This window comes from Sphaerodactylus townsendi, linkage group LG05 (assembly GCF_021028975.2).
Source record: "Sphaerodactylus townsendi isolate TG3544 linkage group LG05, MPM_Stown_v2.3, whole genome shotgun sequence".
NCBI lineage: Eukaryota > Metazoa > Chordata > Lepidosauria > Squamata > Sphaerodactylidae > Sphaerodactylus > Sphaerodactylus townsendi.
In genome coordinates, this window is record NC_059429.1 from 37,460,651 (window position 1) to 37,482,340 (window position 21,690).

At 40.7% G+C, this 21,690-nt stretch overlaps 1 protein-coding gene across 1 annotated transcript in view; it reads left to right on the plus strand.

The window, feature by feature from the left end:
* The window catches only part of COL11A1 (collagen type XI alpha 1 chain), a 309,931-nt gene extending 288,537 nt beyond the window's left edge, over positions 1-21,394 (plus strand). The window contains exons 59-68 of the mRNA XM_048496576.1: positions 590-643; positions 764-871; positions 1,646-1,699; positions 1,804-1,839; positions 1,954-2,007; positions 2,345-2,594; positions 6,388-6,500; positions 12,415-12,483; positions 16,050-16,283; positions 18,387-21,394. Coding sequence (XP_048352533.1) covers positions 590-643; positions 764-871; positions 1,646-1,699; positions 1,804-1,839; positions 1,954-2,007; positions 2,345-2,594; positions 6,388-6,500; positions 12,415-12,483; positions 16,050-16,283; positions 18,387-18,533 — 1,119 coding nt within the window. The 3' untranslated portion in view covers positions 18,534-21,394. The remainder of the gene's footprint in view (positions 1-589; positions 644-763; positions 872-1,645; positions 1,700-1,803; positions 1,840-1,953; positions 2,008-2,344; positions 2,595-6,387; positions 6,501-12,414; positions 12,484-16,049; positions 16,284-18,386) is intronic.
* Positions 21,395-21,690: the final 296 nt, after the last annotated feature.

Genomic DNA, 21,690 nt, shown 5'->3' on the forward strand with positions numbered 1-21,690 from the left:
CATAAACTATGGTACAGAGTTTCTTATCTGTACATTGAGAGATCTCCCAACAAACATTTGATTAAGGCTGTCAGAGGATCGCCTGCTTGATAAGAGCAGGGAGGGACAGAGATAACAGAAATTATATGTATTGCCCTCATGGTTTTCTCCTCATGAAGCTTTTTTTTGTTCGTTTGTTTTGGGGGAAGGTGTTGCATCTAGAAAGAAGAGCCATAAGTGGAAGCCTGTTCGTCTCACTGATACTGTTTAACTATAACCACAAGCAAAATAAAGTAAAATCCCAAGAATGTATCAGAATAAGCATTGAAATGGCTTGTACATTAGTAAGCTTTCTCACCGCTGTGTGAAGATTTCAAATGCCCTTTTAGGTGGGGTCAAAATCATGACTGCCATTAGTGCAGTGACCTCCTGTGGTAAGCGCATTGTAAGGGCAAGTTCTTAAAGGTCACCTTTTGCCCTTTGATGCATGGCCTGACATCTTCCATTGAATGCTTCAGAATGTGATTCTGTCTGCATCTGAAGAACCTTCAGGTAAATATCATGCGCTACAAAAAGCAACCTTTGCCTTTATTTTATTTTATTTTTCCAGGGCCCACCTGGCTTGCCCGGACTAAAAGGTGACCCAGGTTCCAAGGGTGAAAAGGTAAACAAAAATATATTATTTAGCATATAAAGCCTTTGCAGTAATAGCTTCTAGCACATTTATTTAACTTGCCTTGCTTTCAGACATTTTATTTCACTCATGGCATTTTCTATCTTTTAGGGACATCCTGGTTTGATTGGCCTGATTGGACCTCCAGGAGAACAAGGGGAAAAGGGTGACAGGGGTCTTCCAGGCACACAGGGAACCCCTGGGGCAAAAGGAGATGCAGTGAGTAAAAAAGCAAACACCTTCTCTCACCTTTCTTATTTTTCCTTAATATAGTGTTTCTTATATATTAATTATTCACTTTCCATACTCTACTTTGAACTTGGCGGAGTGTTTTTTAAATTGGGAACTGTTCAACCTGAAGGCACTACCACATGACAGGACACAAGCAAGGCCACCATTCAGTCTTCCTATGGGATATCGATGCAGTTCTACAACTAATTACTTAAAATGCACAAAATGGACTTGGGCAGCTGCCTTACACGTGTGCAGTTTTCTTCAGATTCAAACACAAAGTGTAAAAGAATCTCCCTATCCATTATTAAATTAAACTATTGATAATACCCAATCTGTTGCAATTCTGGTAGGGTGCAAACAGTTGCTATTTTTACTAAATGAGAGACTGTGCTAATTCTTCATCAGCATTACATACCAAATCTTCGTAACCTCTCTTCTTTTTAGAATTTTGTCTATTTTTACCCTTTTTTTCTAGAACCCATCAGCAAAGCGACTATGCACTTTCCATAGCTTTGAAATGGTTTGACTCAGACCTTATTATTTCTTTGATAATTATAGAATTTTCTCTCCCTCTCCCCCCAAAAATATGGAAGCCCTGCTGCATAGCATTTGCATATTTTGCTTGATACTTTTAGTAGTTAGCAAGATGTTTTTTATCCTTTCCAGGAAAAAGTTTTTTTTTTAATTTTGCTGTTTAATGTATAAAGTAGATGTTAACCAGAATATTGACCTTTGTACACATTCTTTTTTTCCCCACAGGGAATTTCTGGCCCTGCTGGCCCTGTTGGTCCTCCTGGGCCACCTGGTTTGCCTGTAAGTTGGTGCACCAAATGAATCTCATTTCTCATTAACATATTGATAACATTTGCATAAATGTGGCATTGTCTAATAACATCTTTGTGCTATTTTACTTTTAGGGTCCCCAGGGTCCAAAAGGTTCTAAAGGTTCTACTGTAAGTAACTTCAGCCTCCCTTTTCCACTATGGATATTATGTTGTTTCACTCTGTGTCGTTTGAGGAATTTTTTTTTGCACTGCTAATGCGGAGTTCCTTGTATTGCTTCACAGGGTCTTAGTGGTCAAAAGGGTGATGGTGGTTTACCAGGACCCCCTGGGCCTCCTGTAAGTAAAAAGGTTTCTTACATAATGGATGTTGTTTATACTATGTTGAAAACCATGCTAGCGTTTGCTCTCATTTTCTTCTGGAAGTTTGTCTAAATTCAGACATTTTCCAAAGAAATTTTAAAGCATTTCTGTATGTGCAAGTATTTCTTTTGTACACATGTTATAAATGTTTGGCTTTATATACTTATAGCCTTTATAAAGTTATCTTGGGGTTCTTTCCCATCCTACATGAACAGCTGTAGAATTTCTCCAACTTTCCACTCAAGCTTTGTTTGTATTTGTGTGGCTCAAAAATAAACAAATGATAAAAGGTCATTGGTTTTGCTATCTCTAGGGCCCTCCAGGTGAAGTCATTCAACCATTGCCAATTCAGTCACCCAAAAAGACCAGGAGATCTTCAGATGCCATGCTAGCAGATGCAGCTGATACTATCCTCGATTACACAGATGGCATGGAAGAGATCTTTGGTTCACTGAATTCTTTGAAGCAGGATATTGAGCATATGAAATATCCAATGGGGACTCAAAACAACCCAGCCCGAACATGCAAGGATCTACAACTTTGTCACCCAGATTTTCCAGATGGTATGTTAATGGTACATGACAAAGGCTAATGTGTTGAAGTTGTGATTTGCTTAAGCTATAATGTCAGGTCATTTATTCCAGTTACTTGGTTAATGTAGTCTCTAAAGAAAACTAAACAAAATGTTAAAATCTTTCTCATAGGTTAAAACACAAACGTTGATGCCCAATATAAACAACATGGGAAGGACCTCTGTGTATTGAAAAACAGTCTAGTGTTTTAAGGAAAAAACAGTATTTGTAAAATATTATTTGCTGGACTATGAAAAAAAGTTTATAGTGCAGCAATATTGCTTCAAGGTTAATGCAAAATAATTTCAAAATAAGCCACAATGAGCAATACTTCAGATGTTCACATATTTTGATTGAATGAAGGAGTGCTGGAAGGAATTTTGTGCCATTTGCTATCATTCCTGAGAGACATAGGAGAAGGGGAAAGAACTTTTCAGTGGCTGCTGCTAGCTGGGAGCAAGAAATGGGAAATACAGATGCCATTATGGTCTGCCTATGCAGTGGTCCTCTGAGACCAGTACAAAGCGATGTTGATGATGAGATCATTATCACATGAATTACTTGTTCATAGGTCATTTCAAAAATCTCACTTCACTTCAGAAATAGTTCCTGACTTGCAAGGCAATGATAGGTGAAACAACAGTTGTTCATTGTTCATTCTTTATCTATGTAGCAAAATGGAAAACGGCATGAGCTTGTCTTATAAATATGCATCTCTCAGGATTCATGATAGATGCAGGGAACAAATAACCAGATTGCTATCATACTTTTGGGAAGATCCTGTCCTTCCTTTCTTGGATAGAAAACACCATTCTCAAATAGAAACAGGACAAGCATATATGGCTCAATTGGTGTATTTAAATGGCTTATTTACATCTTAAGCTATTCTATTTAAGAGCAGGCAGTGTCTTTCATGGCTACTGTCATTTGGGCAACTCAACCCATATGCCAGATACAGCCACTGATATACTGGTGATTTTTTTTTTACCTCCACTGCATATGAACTCTCTCAGCAATCTGCAGAAATAACTAACACCTCATCCAAAAGTTCGGGGGGGGGAGGTGAAAGGGGTCCTGGAAGTGACGCAACCTCACGCCAGTGCATTTGCCCTCCCTGGAGGAGGGGGCAGATATGTCAGTGGCTTGCATCCTACTGCCCCACCACCATAAAACCTGAAATTTCAAGCTGTGGGGGTGCCACGCTGATGTCCTGCTCAGATGACAGCTTGGTGGAGGCAGGCTAGGGCATTCCTTGGGGCAGAGTTGATGCTAATCAACTCCCTCTCTGGTTTTAGGATTGATTGTGTGGCAGCCCAGGCTTCGGATGTACATCATCCTTTTGGTGGCATATGTCTTTTAAACCCTATGGAGCTTTCCAGCAGTGACAGAGTTTTGGGGCTTTAAGGGTTTGGTTGATGCTGCTCAGCATCAAGAAAAAAATGAAAGAATGTATTGTCGAAGGCTTTCACGGCCGGAATCACTTGGGTGCTGTGTGGTTTCCGGGCTGTATGGCCGTGTTCTAGCAGCATTCTCTCCTGACGTTTCGCCTGCATCTGTGGCTGGCATCTTCAGAGGATGAAAGAATGAAAGAATGTTGCACAGACAAGCTTTTATTGTGTGAAACCTTTTATCCTTCACTTTTTTAATGTGCCATCACAGTTGACTTATGACAACCCCGTAGGGTTTTTCATGGCAACAGATGTTTAGAGGTTGTTTGCCATTGCCTGCCTCCCTATTGTTCCTTGAAGGTTGCCCATCTAAATAACTAGAACCAACCCTGCTGAGATTTTGAGATGTGACTAGATTAGGCAAGCCTTGGGCTATCCAGGTCAGGGCAATTCTCCCTATTATGTTGTTATAGAGGAAACCAATATGCAGGTATTTCAGATAAGAATGTCAACCTTCTGGTAAGGTTTAAATAGAGGCTGATTTCGGTTACCACACCTCTCTTCCCTGCTCGCTTCTGTATTCCCTTCTTCATCACTGTTTTCTAGTTCTTAGATTTAAATCCTTTTTTTCTTAAAATGACAGGTAAAACAAGCAAAGAATTACATTGTGCAGTGAATAACTGGAATAAAACATATATTGGTTTAAAAACAGACAATTTATGTGGAAACCAGATAGGATTTAGAACCTTAATGGCACGCCAGCATGCTAGCTGGACTACAATTCCCATTGCTGGCAGCCATCCTGAACCAGTCCATGGCCAATTGGCCCATTGCTGGCAGGGGCTGATGGGAATTGTAATCCATAACATCTGGAGTGCCAAAGGTTCGCCACCACTGGAGTGTGAAGAATGAAATGTGAAGACAGTGGTTACTTGGGGAGGATAACACGGTAAGCTGTGTACTCATGGATTATTGGCTTGTCTAGTCTTAGTTCAGATCTTTTGAAAACTAAGCAGGGTTGACCCTGATTAGTGTTTGGATGTGAGACCACCAAGAAAGTCCAGGGTTACTACTCAGAGGCAGGCAATGAGAAAAATCCCTGTTTGTCTTTTGTCTTGAACCGTATGTCTTGAACTCTATGTGGTACCATAACTCTGCTGTGACTTAACAATATTTTTCTCCATCATGCCACATAAGATGATCAGAGCTTCTATTTTATAACTACTTCATAATAATATCAGTAATTTATACTTTTTTGGCTGTTGATTGTCACTCTTACGGTGTTCCGAAAGATAATAATTATTGGCAATTGTTCTCTTGGCTGCAATAGAGCGTATTTGCGTTGAGAGGCAATGTTCACTTCTACTCCTGAGACATAAGGAAACATCTTCACACTTCTAAGGGCTGAATTACACCTCCAGAAAAGCAAATAAATAATAATCTGCTAAAGGCCATTTACTACTCTACCATTTAAAAAAGCTTTGTGAAATAGAATAATATGCCTTGCTAAAACCCTTGCTTTTTTTAAAAGGTGAAATATGGATTCTCTCTCACAAAGATTTGCTCTACTCACCCCCCCTCTCTCTCTCAGGCTCCAGGAATTGTGGATTGGCCCAGGAGTCACGCACTTACCACCTTCTCTCATCTGTTTTGCTAAAATATAGTGAAAGCCTATCGACTCAAGCATTGTCAACCAAGAAGAACACATTGGAACTGAGACAAAGAGAAGTCCAAGGCTAAAAAGAACCGTTAAGTCAGTGGCTTTCAAGCAAAGGATGCTTTTTCTGCTAGTTATCTTCAGGAGGGCACCGTGTGCAGAGGTAATTGGGCCAGCAGCTTTCCTAAAAGCAGGAAGCTCGCATTGCACACCTAGTAAGGTTTTGGTCTTGCTGGGACTCCTAGGGGGTTCTAGTAGGGCTTAGGTACCTGGTACCCCGCACATGGTGGAAAGTGCCACCAAGTCATGCAGTATATTTCATGGAAATCCTTAAAAGGTATTCAGAATAGGCCAACCTTAGAATCCTTCTGCACATGGCCTCCCATGTCAAATTGCTTACCAGGTTCAACTGTTGAGGCTTCTGTCATTCTGATGGGGATTATAGTCTAGCCTAGGCCATCCAAGGGGGGACAATAATACTATGATTAAGAGATTCTCTGTCCCCTTGGGATATTTTTTTTAAAAAAATTTATTCTAAAAGATTGACAAAGTTTTTAGGATACCAATTTTGGACTTGTATTTTGAGAACAGGAGAAAAGACAGAGAACATCTTCTGTGTAAAGGCACAAAAAATCTCTCATTTTATTATTAAAGTTTTTGCATTCTCATTTAAATGACAGCAGACTCGCGTGTCAGTTCAGTTGATTCCTCAGAGTGATTCTCTTCTTCCTCATTTCAGGAGAATATTGGATTGATCCAAACCAGGGTTGTTCTGGAGACTCTTTCAAAGTGTACTGTAATTTCACAGCAGGTGGAGAAACTTGCATCTATCCCGATAAAAAATCAGAAGGAGTAAGTACCAAACATTACTGTATTCCTGTTCACTGTTCTTGCTGGATTGCTTCAAGTCTGGAACTAAAACAGAAAAACGCTGTTACGTTTTCATTCACACACTTCTTGCAAGATAATTACTCCATTTCATTTACATAAACTTAAATAAGACAGCAAAATAATAATGCAACATGACAAAGATCCAAACCCCTCCCCCTATTCTACTCAGATGCTCATTTATGCAGATGTTTCTGGCTTGAGTTCCACACCTGCTTGTTAATCCATGCTTTTTCATTGTCATGCCATTACAGCTGGTACAATAACCATTTTTAATTCTGGGCATAAACTCAGTCAGGCTCTGGGAAAGTGAAGTACTATATCAAGCAAAATGTTCTCACATTAACCTTTGTTGAATCATCTGTACATGACATGTGTAATGGGTACTGTCCCTTCTCACAAAGTGGCCAGCTCATACTACATTTTACCATTGGAATCTTGTTGTCATTTTGTCTTGTGGTTTATGGTGGTTTTAGCCATGCCATAACAAACTTCTCTGCTCAAATCCAGCAAGGAGGAGAATCCATCCATTTAGGAGTATACATATATATTACTTTTTTCTCTGGTTGAGAGAATTGAGGATTAAATTGATTGTACATCCAGGTGTGTAACAGTCAGATATGTTCTAGATACAGTCCATCTTCAATTAACTGTATGTTGCATGGGGCGTCCATTCCTCGATGTAAGTTCATTTTGAAAACATTACCCTTATTTCTTACACCAACCTCTTCTTCAGTATTCCTCTATCTTGTTTACTTCCATGGGTGGGACTTCTGGATTAAGTATCACTATGGCTGGTTTTAACTTGGGCGTTCTGAAGGATCTCTAGGAATGACCAGTTGTGCTTATCCATGAAAGGTCATTCTCCTCTGAGCCTTACAAAGCACAAAAACTGGATCCTTCTGCAGGTACCACTGCTCATTCATCAGAAGCACAGCTAGTAATGCTGAATTAATCAAGAATGCTTCCATAGAGGACATTTGCAGGGCATTGACCTGGTCTTCAATATCTACTGTTATCAGACATTACAAAATACCCACATTACAGTTTCCATAGATAGAAGAGCATTCAGGAGAAGGAATTCCTCCCAGCACCTTATTAGAATCGAACAGACAATGATTTATCTACTCAACAATGTCAATAAGAACACTACATGCCCTAAATATAGTGTTTCTTTGTCAGAGGAGAACAGCCATTGCATTCTCATCTAGCAATAGCCCTCCTTCTAGATAAAATGAGGATATCTTTGGCACTCCTGGCCATCATTATCAACAAGTAATTCATATCTTTAGTCTCTTACCCTTCCTCCACTGACTATACCAAGATTCTTATACTCCTCTTGAGAATGCCAGTTTCTTGTTGATGTTTGACATACTGTATATACTTCCTCTGTATGTTTTAATTCGTATAAGCCGAGCACCCACCCTACTAGCAAATCAGGGTTGGAAATCGGGTTGGAGGATGGACATGATATGCCAGGTAGGATTGGCGATAATAACGGTTGGTTGGACCTCCCTCATTTGGGACAGTGGACTTCCATGTCATTGCCTAAATAAGGAGCTCTCCACCTCCCAACTGGAGTTGAGAAACCCAGGCAACCAGGAGGGTGGAGGAAGGAGCTCCCTTGTTTGAGCAATAGAGCCTATTTGCCCAGGGGAGCTCCTTCCACTGCCCAAAAGCCTGAGGAAACTCCCTGAGCCCAGCCAGCAGGCCGAGCAGAGGGAGACTCCTTCTTGATAGCCATTGGGCGGTGGCCTTCCAGTGTCATTGTTGAAGCCTCCTAAAACTCCAATGGAGGTGGAGGGAGCTTCCCTCATTTTGGAGGGAATGATATCAGGGGAGCTCCCTCTGCCTGTGGCTCCCTCACCTCTCCTGCAGGTGTTGTCAATCTCCCAAGGAAGCCCAGCCAGTCAGGGTTCCCCTTCACCCTCCGAGGAGGGCAGCAACAAGCGGCTTGTGCAGCCACAGGGAGGTCGTCCCGGCCTCGCCTCCAGCCTCAGCAGAGGCCTGAAGAGCCGGCTGGTATGCAGTGACTCGTGTATAAGCCGAGGGGGCATTTTTCAGCCTTAAAACAGGGCTGAAAAACTCGACTTATACGCAAGTGTATATGGTAGTTTTTAATTTGTTTATTCCATTTATATCCCTCCCTCCTCAACAGGGCTTAGGGCGGCAAATAATAAGACAGCAATGAAACCATTACAGTCATAAAAACCAATTAAACAACCATAGATGGCAAAAACCCTCCCCCCCTTTTGCACCCACAGGAGGCTGATGATGGTAACAAGTCAAGCTGGCTAGATGGAAATGCCTGGCAGAAAAACTCCATCTTACAGGCCCTGTGGAAACCATTTAAGTACCACAGGGCCTTGATCTCACTTGGGAGTTCATTCTACCAGGTAGGGTCCAGGGCTGTAAAAACCCTGGCCCTTATAAAAGCCAACTGGATATCCTTTGGGTCAGGGACCTCCAGCAGGTTTCCCTCCAACAAGAGGAGGAACTGCACAGGGCAATATGGGGAGAGTTGAAGTTCTATTGCAAGTTAGATTAACTACTGGCTTCAGTTCCAGAACTGAGTAAGAGGAGGGCATTCTCCACAAGAAACAGGAAGGAGAAGAATTCTAGCTCCTGCCTCCCTGGCAAGCAGTTGGAATCACCCAAAGATTTCCTAATTCATTCAGAGAATAAATGTTTTTTGGGAAAATAAGCATAACTTTTCCATGCCTGGCATAACTTTTCAATTTGAATTTATTGGAAGGCAGACGTATAGAACTGCCCCAAGGAGTTTGATTTTAGGTGATATTCAATGACATTTCTACTTGACATTCATATTATTATGGTCTTTTGGATCTCCACTGGTTCATTTTCTGAAAAGATGTAATATCAGTGGCATACCTCACCAGTGATATTAGCAAGGATGTATTAAATTTTACAACAAAGGATTGCCATATATGGAACAAGAAATGCCTCAAGCTGGAGTCAGAAAATAAAGAGACACTAGAGATCATATTGGAAATTTATATTGGTTACTGAACCATATGAGAGAATGTCACTGGTGGTGCCTGTTGGTTTTGCAGTGAGACTGACATTGTAGGAGTGGTGGTTTGCCTTGTACTCAGTGTTTTTGCAGAATAGTGACTTGGTTGAAGCTGTGAATCAAAACTTTTAAAAATAATTAAGATGTTTTATTGTTTTTCCACATAGGATAGTACACTACGATATAATAAACTTTTAATGGCATATTATTAATACATAAAAAGAAATATAAGTAAGTTAAAAACGTAATCTGTATATTACATAACTAAATTAAGATCGCTTATTGACACCTAGTTTGAGAAACCTTGCAGACTGTTCTAGGATTACTCCAGAATTGTTGTTTAGTAAGTCACAGTCTTTTGCTGGACAGTCCAGTTGTCTGTGCCAATTAGGTAGGTCAGTAGTAATGACATTCTTGCCTCTGTTTAAAGGAGGCAGTAATGCAAAACATGGTCCACGGATTCTTCACAGTACATTTCACAGATGTACAATCTTTCATGATGTGGTATTTTTATTTATTATTATTTTTGCCTCTTCCCTGTCTTAAAGAGGAGGGCAGGATTTTACATCTGACTAAAGAAAAGGCCTGACGGAGTTTGGGATCAGAAAGGACAAGCAGATGTTCAGCCATGCCTGAGGAGTCATATGGAATATGAAGGAAAAGGGGGGAGCAAAATGTACTGGCCTGGGCAAGGAGGGATTGATGTTTGAACTCATACAATCTGTCCCTGATGTTTTAAAGAATTTCAGTTGGTGATAGCATGGCTAATGTGTCTAACATGAAGCTTTACTTCAATGTAGGCCCACCAATCTGAAGAACTGGCACAATCAGTGCCAAATATTCAGCGTATCCCATCAACCAATTGTAAAAAGTGCACTGTGCATGCACTTTCTCCTTTTTTTCTCTTGCGGACTTGAGACCCAGACACCCCGTGCTCAATCTCAGGCTCAGCAGCAGTGGCGTAGGAGGTTAAGAGCTTGTGTATCTAATCTGGAGGAATCGGGTTTGATTCCCATCTTCCGCCTGAGCTGTGGAGGCTTATCTGGGGAATTCAGATTAGCCTGTGCACTCCCACACATGCCAGCTGTGGCTAGTCACAGCTTTTCGGAGGTCTCTCAGCCCCACCCACCTCAGAGGGTTTTTGTTGTGAGGGGGGAAGGGCAAGGAGATTGTAAGCCCCTTTGAGCACGGGGGGTCTGGGTGTCAGGAGAGAAAGGGGGGATATAAATCCAAAACTCTTCTCTCTCTTCTTCTTCTGAAGAAGTTGAAAATGTCCATTGAGGGCCCTTTCCCTGAGTTTTCTGGAAAGGTGGGACCCGGGAAGATCCCCAGCATCCCAAGAGGCCGATGCCAGCCGGTGGTGTCCCTTGTGTGCCATCACTGGGCTTCAGCCTGTTAGCTAGCCACTGGGGAAGAAGGGGAACCTGCTCTCCCATCACCATAAAACCACCCATGGCCTGTGCTGATTCCTCAACTGAGGACTCACCGGAGGAAGAGGTGCTGGATGATCTGGAGTGCCTAGAGGACTTCCGTCCTCTCCTCCCCTGACTTCTGTGCATATCACCTGATTGTCCAACAACCCCGGATGTCGTGGGCATCTCTGCTGATGGTGGCAGCTCAGTCGCCAGTGGGCTCACCCCCCCCCAACTGGGGCAGGAACACACAGCAGAGAAAATGATCCTGGGGTAGTCCTGCTGCCAACACATTGGGACAAGTGCATGAGGGTATTGGAAAGCCCCTGCATAAAACTTCCATTGGCCGAAACCCCATATGGCTGCAGTTGGTCCCATTGCTAGGTCCAGGGTATGGAATGGGCCAAAATATGAAGTTGGGCTTCCAGCCAACACTGGCTGACTTCTGTGACCTGCATCCAGCCCCGTAAACATCTGCACACTAGCAGGCACAGGTGTATAATGCCCTAGCCAACCACCTGCCGCAGGTGGAGCCGGGCATGACGTCATAGGAGGTGCCACAGAAGGGTTGACAACCAGTGGGGGAGGCTTGTCCCGCTGCCCCCCCCACTTGGCTCAGAAGCAGCTGGCCCACTGAGGAAGTTAAACTCACTAGTTGGGCATAAGATGGCTGACCTGCTGGACCCAGGGTGGATCGGCGGGTCTGAGAATGCCCCCCCTCCCGCTGAGCTGTGGTAACTGGACCTGATCCTGGTCCAGCCCTCATTGGTCTGACCCTCCACTCAGTGTTTTCTGGTTAGTTTTTTAGGTTCTGAGGCATTTTGAGGCAATCCCCAATTATTAATGATAACAATCAACTAATTAACCCTACTAACTCTATCAACTATGAATTAACCGCTAACTATGAACTACTAACTGTAAACTACCTATTATTATAAATGAACCACTATGAACTACTACCAACTATAAACTAGTAATTTTTAACTGCACTACCTATCACTATAAGCAACTTCAATAATGAATCTCTCTTTTTTTGAGGGGGAGTGAGAAAAAAACTATTATGGGGGGTAATTCCCACCCCTGCAAAGTTCAGCTACCCCCCCCCCCCACTGCCGCTGCCACCGCGAAGCCTATCCAGCACAGCCTTGCTGCCTGTCCTTGTTAAGCCTGCTCTAGTCCTGTTGCTGGGCAGAATATGCAAGAATATAGAAGGTGGTGGGTGGGGCAAACGTCCAACCCCTTGCAGTGCATCTGGTTACTTTGAGAAGATACAAATTTCTTTCCCTCTATGATTTGATCTAGGCAAAAAGCCCATTTCTTTTTTTTTAAAAAAAAAGATCAATTTGACAGTGTTTTATGTCGAATTCCATTAATTCTTACTCCTTTCTTGTCTTCACAATTAACATTCATGTTTTCTGTGCTTCTTTCACAGGTAAGAATTTCATCATGGCCAAAGGAAAATCCAGGAACCTGGTTCAGTGAATTTAAGAGAGGCAAGCTGGTAAATGACCATTTCTTTTCTTTAAAAGTAATATGTGGATGGTAGACACACCAAAACCCAAATGGGTACTACAACACACAAGAATGGAAATAATCTCTTATTTATGTTTGGCCTCTAGTAGAATTTGTGCTATAAACCTCTGATAATTCCTCTGGGTTTTTTAGCATGGTGATCAAATTGTAACAAAAAATAAATTAAAAAAATAATAGTTTAGGGTTAAGGCAAGGGCAGGGGCTCAGGCTTGCCTCAGTGTTACGTTGAGTTTTAGGGTGCAGTCCGAGAATACGGCTATGGTCAGTTTTAGGTTTTGGGTTTTTGTTACAATTTTGGGAACAATTTATGACTGAATAAAGAAAATAAAAATAAAAAGTTAGGGTTGGGGTTCATGCAGGGGCAAGGGTTAAGGCAAAATTACAAAACCTGAAACTGACCATAACCCTATTTTCGGATTGCGCCCTAGAACACAATGTAACACTAAGGCCAGCCTGAGCACCTGCTCTTGCCTTAACCCTAACCCTAACTTATTATTTTTAGTTAATTTTTTCAGTCATAAATTGTTCACAAAATTGTAACCAAAAAAATTAATTAAAAATAATAAATTAGGGATAGGTTTAAGGCAAGGACAGAAGCTCTGGCTTGCCTTAGTGTTACGTTGAGTACTAGGGTGCAGTCCGAGAATAGGGCTATGGTCAGTTTTGGGTTTCGGGTTTTTCTCAGAATTTTGGGAACAATTTATGACAGAATAAATTAAATAAAAATAATGAATTAGGGTTACGGTTAAGGCAAAGTCAGGGGCTCAGGCTTGCCTTAGTGTTACGTTTAGCTCTAGGGCGCAGTCCGAGTAGAGGGCTATGGTCAGTTTTAGGTTTCAGGTTTTTGTTACAATTTTGGGAACAACTTATGACTGAATAAATTAAATAACAATAAAAAGTTAGGTTTGGGGTTCAAGCAGGGGCAAGGGTTAAGGCAAAACCCAAAACCTGAAACTCACCATAACCCTATTTTCGCAATGCACCCTTGAACTCAGCGTAACACTATGGCAAGCCAGAGCCCCTGCCCTTGACTTAACCCTAACTCTAACTTATTATTTTGGGGAAAAAATTATGACTGAATAAAGTAAATAAAAATAAAAAGTTAGGATTGTGTTTCAAGCAAGGGCAAGGGTTAAGGCAAAACCCTGGAACCTGAAACTGAGCATAGCCCTATCCTTGGACTGCACCCTAGAACTCAACGTAACACTAAGGCAAACCTGAGCCCCTGCACTAACCTTAACCTAACCCTAGTTTATTATTTTTATTTAATTTATTCAATCATAAATAGTTCTCAAAATTGTAACAAAAACCTGAAACCTAAAACTGACCATAGCCCTATACTCGGACTGCGCCCTAGAACTCAACGTAACACTAAGGCAAGCCTGAGCTCCTGACCTTGCCTTAACCCTAACTTATTATTTTTATTGAATTTATTCAGTCATAAATTGTTCCCAAAATTGTAACAAACACCTGAAACCTAAAACTGACCTTAGCCCTATTCTTGGTCTGCTCCCTAGAACTCAACGTAACAATAAGGCAATCTTGTGCCCCTGCCCTTTCCTTAACCCTACCCCTAACTTATTATTTTTATTTAATTTATTCAGTCATAAATTTTTCCCAAAATTGTAACAAAAAAATAAATTAAATAAAAATAATAGGTTAGGGTTAGGGTTAAGGCAAGGGCAGGGGCTCAGACTTGCCGTAGTGTTACGTTGAGTTCTGTGGCGCAGTCTGAGAATACAGCTATGGTCAATTTGATGTTTTGGATTTTTGTTACAATTTTGGGAAAAATTTATGACTGAATAAAGTAAATAAAAATAAAAAGTTAGGGTTGGGGTTCAAGCAGGGGCAAGGGTTAAGGCAAAATTACAAAACCTGAAACTGACCATCACCCTATTTTCGGACTGCACCCTAGAACACAACATAACACTAAGGCCCGCCTGAGCACTTGCTCTTACCTTAACCCTAACCCTAACTTATTATTTTCATTTAATTTTTTCAGTCCTCAATAAAAAATAATAGGTTAGGGCAGTGGTGGCGAACCTATGGCACTCCAGATGTTCATGGACTACAATTCCTATCAGCCCCTGTTGGGGCTGATGAGAATTGTAGTTCATGAACATCTGGAGTGCCGTAGGTTCACTCCCATGGGGTTAGGGTTAGGGTTAAGGCAAGGGCAGGGGCTCAGGCTTGACTTGCCGTAGCCCTATTCTCGGACTGTGCCATAGAACTCAACGTAACACTACGGCAAGTATGAGCCCCTGTCTTTGCCTTAACCCTAACCTATTATTTTTATTTAATTTATTTTTTGTTACAATTATGTGAACAATTGATGACTGAATAAATTAAATAAAAATAATAAGTTAGGGTTAGGGTTAAGGAAAGCTTAGGGGCTCAAGATTGCCTTAGTGTTACGTTGTGTTCTAGGACGCAGTCCGAGAATTGGTCTATGGTCAGTTTTAGGTTTCGGGGTTTTGTTATAATTTGGGAACAATTTATGACTGAGTAAATTAAATAAAAATAATAAGTTAGGGTTAGGGTTAAGGCAAGGGCAAGGTTTAAGGCAAAACCCCAAAACCTGAAACTGATCATAGCCCTATTCTTGGGATTAGGGGAAGGGGCCTCATATGTACCAGAAGCAGAAATATGATCTTCCCCCTTTTAGGAGAGGGAAATGGGGGTGGTGAAGTATAAATAGAGCTGCTAACTGGCCTGGAGAAGAATGTCCTGCCCTTTCCATAGCGTAAAAATGAGCAGGTGAAGCTTTCCTTACATAGAGTTAAATTACTTTGCCTAGGAAATGGTGAGGAAAGTGTCAACAAGTTGGAGTTGAACTGTGGCAGTACTTTAGAGTTTTCAAGGCAGGAGACAAGCAGAGGTGGTTTACCATTGCCTGCCTCTACATAGCAACCCTGGATTTCCTCGATGGTCTCACATCCAGACCTTGCTTCTGAATGCACTTGGAGGTCGGGCTAGCCTGGGTAATCCAGGTCAAGACACCTAGTAAATAATACCACATTAAGTCCCTATTACAGGACACTTTTCTATGGCTGTACTGACAATAAGTATAATTCAGATCTCAGTGTGCACTTATGCCATCAGGAAATGCCTATATACATTAAGGTCATGCTGGAGCAGGGCATGCATATGTTTGTTTGCCACAGAATATGACCTTTGACCTAGGCAAACATACAAGCCAGGCCACAGAGCGACAATGAACTGAAGCTGTGGCCCAGAAGATCTGGTTCTTGCAAGTTTGCAGCATACTCTTTGGGATAAGTCTCTGCTGCTGACAGCCACTCAAGTGTATAATCATGTTGTGCTGCATAAAGAGAGCATCTCTTTACTGATTCATAGCTTGTCTGCATTCTTAATGGGACAACAAAGTGGCTTGTGTCAGCTGATTTAGAAAAGAGGCCTGCTAATGTGTGTTTGTGTCAACTGTAATCTTGTTTTGCACTGTGAAAGGAGAATCCAGCACATGCTCATCTGCCTGGTTTGTGGTCTGTTTTGTTTGCTTTTCAACTTCCTTAGCTCTCATATGTGGATGCTGAAGGCAATTCCATTAATATGGTCCAAATGACATTCCTTAAACTACTGAGTGCCTCCGCCCGACAGAACTTCACTTACAACTGTCATCAGTCAGTGGCCTGGCATGACGCTTCTTCTGACAGCTATGACAAAGCACTGAGGTTCTTAGGCTCAAACGATGAAGAGATGTCTTACGACAACAATCCTTACATCAAAGCCCTCCATGATGGTTGTGCAGTAAGTATAAGCCCAAGATGTTCTCTTCTGCTTTAAGAAGGCAGCTTATCTTAAGTAAGCAAATGAGTTCAGCTTAATGCTATTCTTATAAAAGTTTCCAAAAGTCTTTTTTCTTTCTCTTTTAAATACTCTTTCATTTTTTTGCAGACTTCTTTTTCTTTTTACCTATGCACTATCTGCCCCTTTTAAAAAGAAAAATTTAAACTTTAGAAGGGCAAATGCTGTTATTTAACACAATGCAAAGAGAGAAAGCAGCACATGATTCTGTTGTAAATGCACTGACAAGGGCAGCCATTGGAAGAACAGCCTCAAGATGCGAGAGTAATTGGAAAGCGTTTGTACAGTACAATCTGCTGTTCAAGGTGAACAGCAGTAATACTGCAAATGGAAGTTGCCCCCTTACCCATCCTGGTTTTAATATAATTTCTCTCCAAAACAGACAATGGATGTGAAATCAGTTCCAGATTTCTTTAAAATATATTGTATCTCTTCTTCATATCTGACAAGCTGCTGCTGAGAGTAGCACTGCAATCTGATATAGTTGGATGGCATTAGAATAAAAGAATAAGTGAGATGCTCACTAGTACTGAATTGCTGCTCATTTAATCCTAAAGGACCATCCAGTGCTTTTGTGTACTTGTGGGCCATATGCACTGATTCTGCTCCTTGACAACTTTATGACACCCTGCTGGCAAATACTCAGTTGGAATTCTTTTTATTGGCATCCCTGCTTTCCCTCCAGCCTGACCCAACAACCCACTAGGTTTACTGCTCACCCTTTCTTTTGAGTCCCAATGTGCCACCTCTTTACTTCTCCCCCATCCTCAAACGTTGCTTCAGCAGTTTAATTGAGCTTGATTTTTCATTTTAGTAACTTTGACACGTGGTGAGAGTTCTAACCAAACACACTTCCTGTGTGTAGATAGCAAAACATACCCTTGCCTCCTTCTCCTCAAAACTAGATGAGTTGGAGTAGAGATCATACATTTTGGCACATTGACTCTCCTCACCCTCACTGCCCTCACTCATATTCAGTGCAATTCATAAGATTACAAGAAGAACCCTTTTAGTTGAGACCAAAGGTACATTTAAAAGCTGACCAGATGACCTGAAAGAAACCTACAAGCAGAGGTGTGGAAAAAAATAGCCTTTCTGTGAAACATCTAGTATTGAGTGGCATGCTGCCTCTAAACTTAAAGGTTCTGTTTAGCCAGTTGCCACTGATAATGCTGTTTTCCTTGAATGTATCTGTTTCAAGCAGTATAAGCTCCCAGCCATCACTGTACCTTGTGACAATAACTATCAGCCCAGAGTGTGACAACAGAGGGTACACTCACAGAAATGTCATTTTTTTAATGAGACGAGAACCAATGAAGTTAATCTAACTGAATGTAAACTGCTCTGGCAACAGTTTTCCTCTTATCTTATTGGGTGTGCTGTTAACTCACAGCAGCTTCTGAATTACTCACTGCTGTTGCTGCTGCGCCATTTCACTAGATGGAAGCAACCAACATTCTTGGTGCTGCTTCTTGCCAAGAATCAACTTCTGGCTCTGTGGCTGCAATTCCAGGCTTATGTCAGGCTTATGGTTGAAAATAGCAAAAGTTTTCCATCAACTGGCCTCTCTTCTCCTCCCTTCCCCCACCTTCCCTTTGCTTTCCTTTTCTCCCTGTCCTGTCCTTCACATCCTCTGTACTTTTCCTTGTCTAGCCCCTTTGCACACTGACATCTCAGTTAGCTCATCTTCTCTGCATTTGCTTGGTTTCCCTGAAATTAATTTCCCTGAAATTAAAGGCAGCAGCTGAGACAGCCATGACTAGAACACTATTGTTAGTCTTAATTTTTGTGATTATATTTTTATAGGATTTTAAATGGTTGCTTATATTTTAAATTGCATTTATTCATATTGTTAGCTGCTGAGATCCTGGCTTATGTTTGGGTAAAATATAATAAAAATGTAATAATCTAAAAAATAAAAATGCCCTGCCTGCTAAACTCCAAGGAGTTTAGCCTAAGTTTAATCTAAGGAGGAACAGCTAATAGTTGTTATTTTAAATAATTCATTATTTATATTCTGCTATGTGTGTGTGTGTTTTTTTACAGTCAAGAAAAGGTTATGCAAAGACTGTTGTTGAAATTAATACTCTCAAAATTGACCAAGTGCCTGTTGTTGATGTGATGATCAATGACTTTGGTGATCAGAATCAGAAATTCGGATTTGAAGTTGGTCCCGTCTGTTTCCTTGGTTAATCTGAGAGCAAAGAGAAGATGATCAGCAAAAGGTGATCAGCAAGTAACAATACACCTTGGTGCCGCCATCAACCCACTTAATGCCACATGCAAGTTTTGAATAAGGATGGTGTAGAAAATGTGTCTCACCATGTAATATGTCTTCTCTAGAAAACACCCACTGCCCCCATAGGATGAGAATCACATGACTTAAACTTATTTTTACAAAATTGTGAAGGATGCTGTGGCAGAGGCAGGCAGCATGGGGCTAACTTTATGAACAGCCTCCTCCATCCCATTCCAACCCATCTACTTACTCCCCTTGAATATTTTGGTGCTGTAAAATTGAATGTCATGGTGCTCCTTCTATTATATCATAAGAGGTGCTAAGAAGATGTGTTTAATAAACTGTAATTATTCTATGTACAGTATGATGCTGTCCTTTCTGTGTCCATTTCCAAAACTTGCATGTGACCCTGAATTGCAACTGGCTCCTATCTCATAATAATTTCAAATTGTGTTGTCAATACTGTGTATGTATTATGAAAAATAAAGTTGTAATTTCCAGTGAATCAATTCCATGTTTTCCTGATTAATATTAATAATAATAATAATAAAAATCCCTTTGTATATATTGATGTTCAAGAGCTCTGTTATTTGAAGTCACCAATAGAACCTCAGGTGGCAAACTGAAAGCATTTTTCTGCTGTTGCTATTTTTGTGCTAAGGAGTTACAACAAGGAAGGTGCCTATTGGGGTGCTGTTCCATGATACTATACCTCATACTTTTAAAGTTTCCATTTCTGTTGTCAGGATATTTCAGAAAAAAAAGTATGTATATATGTATACATACACACATCTAAAATAATCCCACTGTGTTTTGGGACACATATCTCAAACATGTAAGAGATATGACTGAGGATTCCTTTGAGCATTGCCTTTAGAGTGTGAGAACTGCTACAGAGTTAACTCCTCCCGTATCATTCATGTAATGTCAGAAGACTCTAACGCTATGTAGGAGTCTACAGCACACCTCTTATACCATTGTATCTCCTCACCAAAACTGACGGGTCACTGGTATAGGGAAGAGTCTTAACATGAGTTTTTCTTCCCCTAAATGTCTGAATATTTCAATATTATTGAAGCAGAATGGTGTTTTTATCATGCCCCATGGGCAATGTGAAAAAGCACCTTTAAAACATTAGTCAGATAGTCTTCTCTCTTTTTTTATGTTATCTCATTTTGTAATCGTCGTACTTTGATAAACCACATATAAATTAAAATTGAATTCTAAACAATTATTTATGTGCCGTATAAGTTATCTTACAGATTTAGGCCAGGTTTACTTAAATTATATGTGAACAATTGTGAATATTGCCTTCCTTGAACCGGAGGTTATTCTATACAACAGATTCTTGGATCTGTCTGTTCTGTTCTAGTATGCTTTTTTCCTTTTTCTCTTTCCATCTTGTGGTATCATGAAGCCTTACATAACTAGTTAACAATGGGGCAGTCCAGGTTGACAGACTTTGACCACAAGAGAGGCTGTATCCCTGTTGTTGCTCTCATGGATCCTTTGAAGCAGGCTAAGAGATGCCAACTTTTGAACAGGCCCATGCTGCTGCTTCATTTAACAGTGCGCCTTCATATGCAGACAGCAGTGATAATATTTATCTCCAGGCATGAAAAACTTCACCTGCTTTCTGCAGATCAATGTGCTATACTCTATCTCACCAAAAGATCTAAGTAAGGTTGTTAGTTGTTCAGCAGAAGTGACAGTAGCATGTTTCCACAGTTCAAAAAGGCAAAAAAAAAGGCTGAGAAGATTCTTAAAATGGCCACAGTAGTACGGAGACTCCTAAATGGGGAAGAAAATGGTGGGCGCTACTATATAAAAATGCAAGTCTTGCTGATAGTCATCCAATGCACTATAAATGCTCTCTTATCAAATTCAGTGAACAGAATAATGGTTTTGACAACAGAAGCACTTAAAAAAGATTCTTCAATCTTTTAGAGAATTGGAGCGGGGCGGTGAGAAAAGGGAGGTACTAGGACCACAGTGGAGCATTCCACTACAAAGAAGGTCCAGAAAGAAGTGGCGGATTAATTTAGAAATCTCCTGAGATCTTTTGGTGCGAGAGAGTATAGTAAACTCATAAGAACAGACCAAGTTGACAGTGGGGGGTTCCTGAGCAGATGCCAAACAAAAACTAGATTTGCTGCCACTTGAACAGGTGTTGCACATGGTCAGATATGATCTAACCGATCACCAGACAATTATGTGTATGTGATGCAGGAGTTCTATGAATGTGCCCCAGATTTTGGATGTGGATTTGTAGAATCCATTTTCTCCCCAGTGGAAGAAATAAAGGAGTTGAAACTTGTTTCTGCTCATCAGTTGCCCCTGTTGGTGAATATGTCTAGGTCATGTGATTCTACCTAGTTGCCAAACAACACATGAGGAAACTGCTACCCACAGTGCTTATTTTCTGACCCAGATAGTTATAATTTGCATTCAAAAGTTTTACAAATGGCTGGTTAGGCCTTGCCTCAAAACATTTTATTTCCAGGTAGTCAGACATAGATATTAACTTAAGAACACAAATCCTTTTGTACTTATTTTTCATAATATATGTAAGACTTGAAAAAGAAATGTTTGTTACTATTTCTTATAAAATTTGTTTAAATTAATTGATATTAGATTCCACTAGCTCATTTCCAGCTGTTTTGAGTCATGCAAACATTTTATATGTAAAACAGATTTCTTTTAAAGTCAACAGTTTGCTGTTCCAAACTCCTTTTTTAAAACCAAAGTTTGTAACTATCACCTCAAACAGAAAAAAATGCATTTCATTAATAAAATCAAGTCTTGTCTACCTGGACTGATTACTCTGTTTCTTAAACAAAGGAAATGGTATCTCAGCTTTTAGTAATGCAATTAATATTTGGACTTTAGATAATCCATCACGTGGACCAAGAAATACAGATCACAAGTAGGTTTAAATCCAGTTACAGATTGTATTGGGCATCTCTTGCTTTGCAGGGGGAAAAGTCACAACAATATCAAAATCAGTTTGAAAACTGAATACTAACAGAAGACAAAAACCCATGAGCAAATACTAAAAGGTACAGTCAGTGTTACACTTGCACCAATTTTCAGCATATCATAGAAACCAAA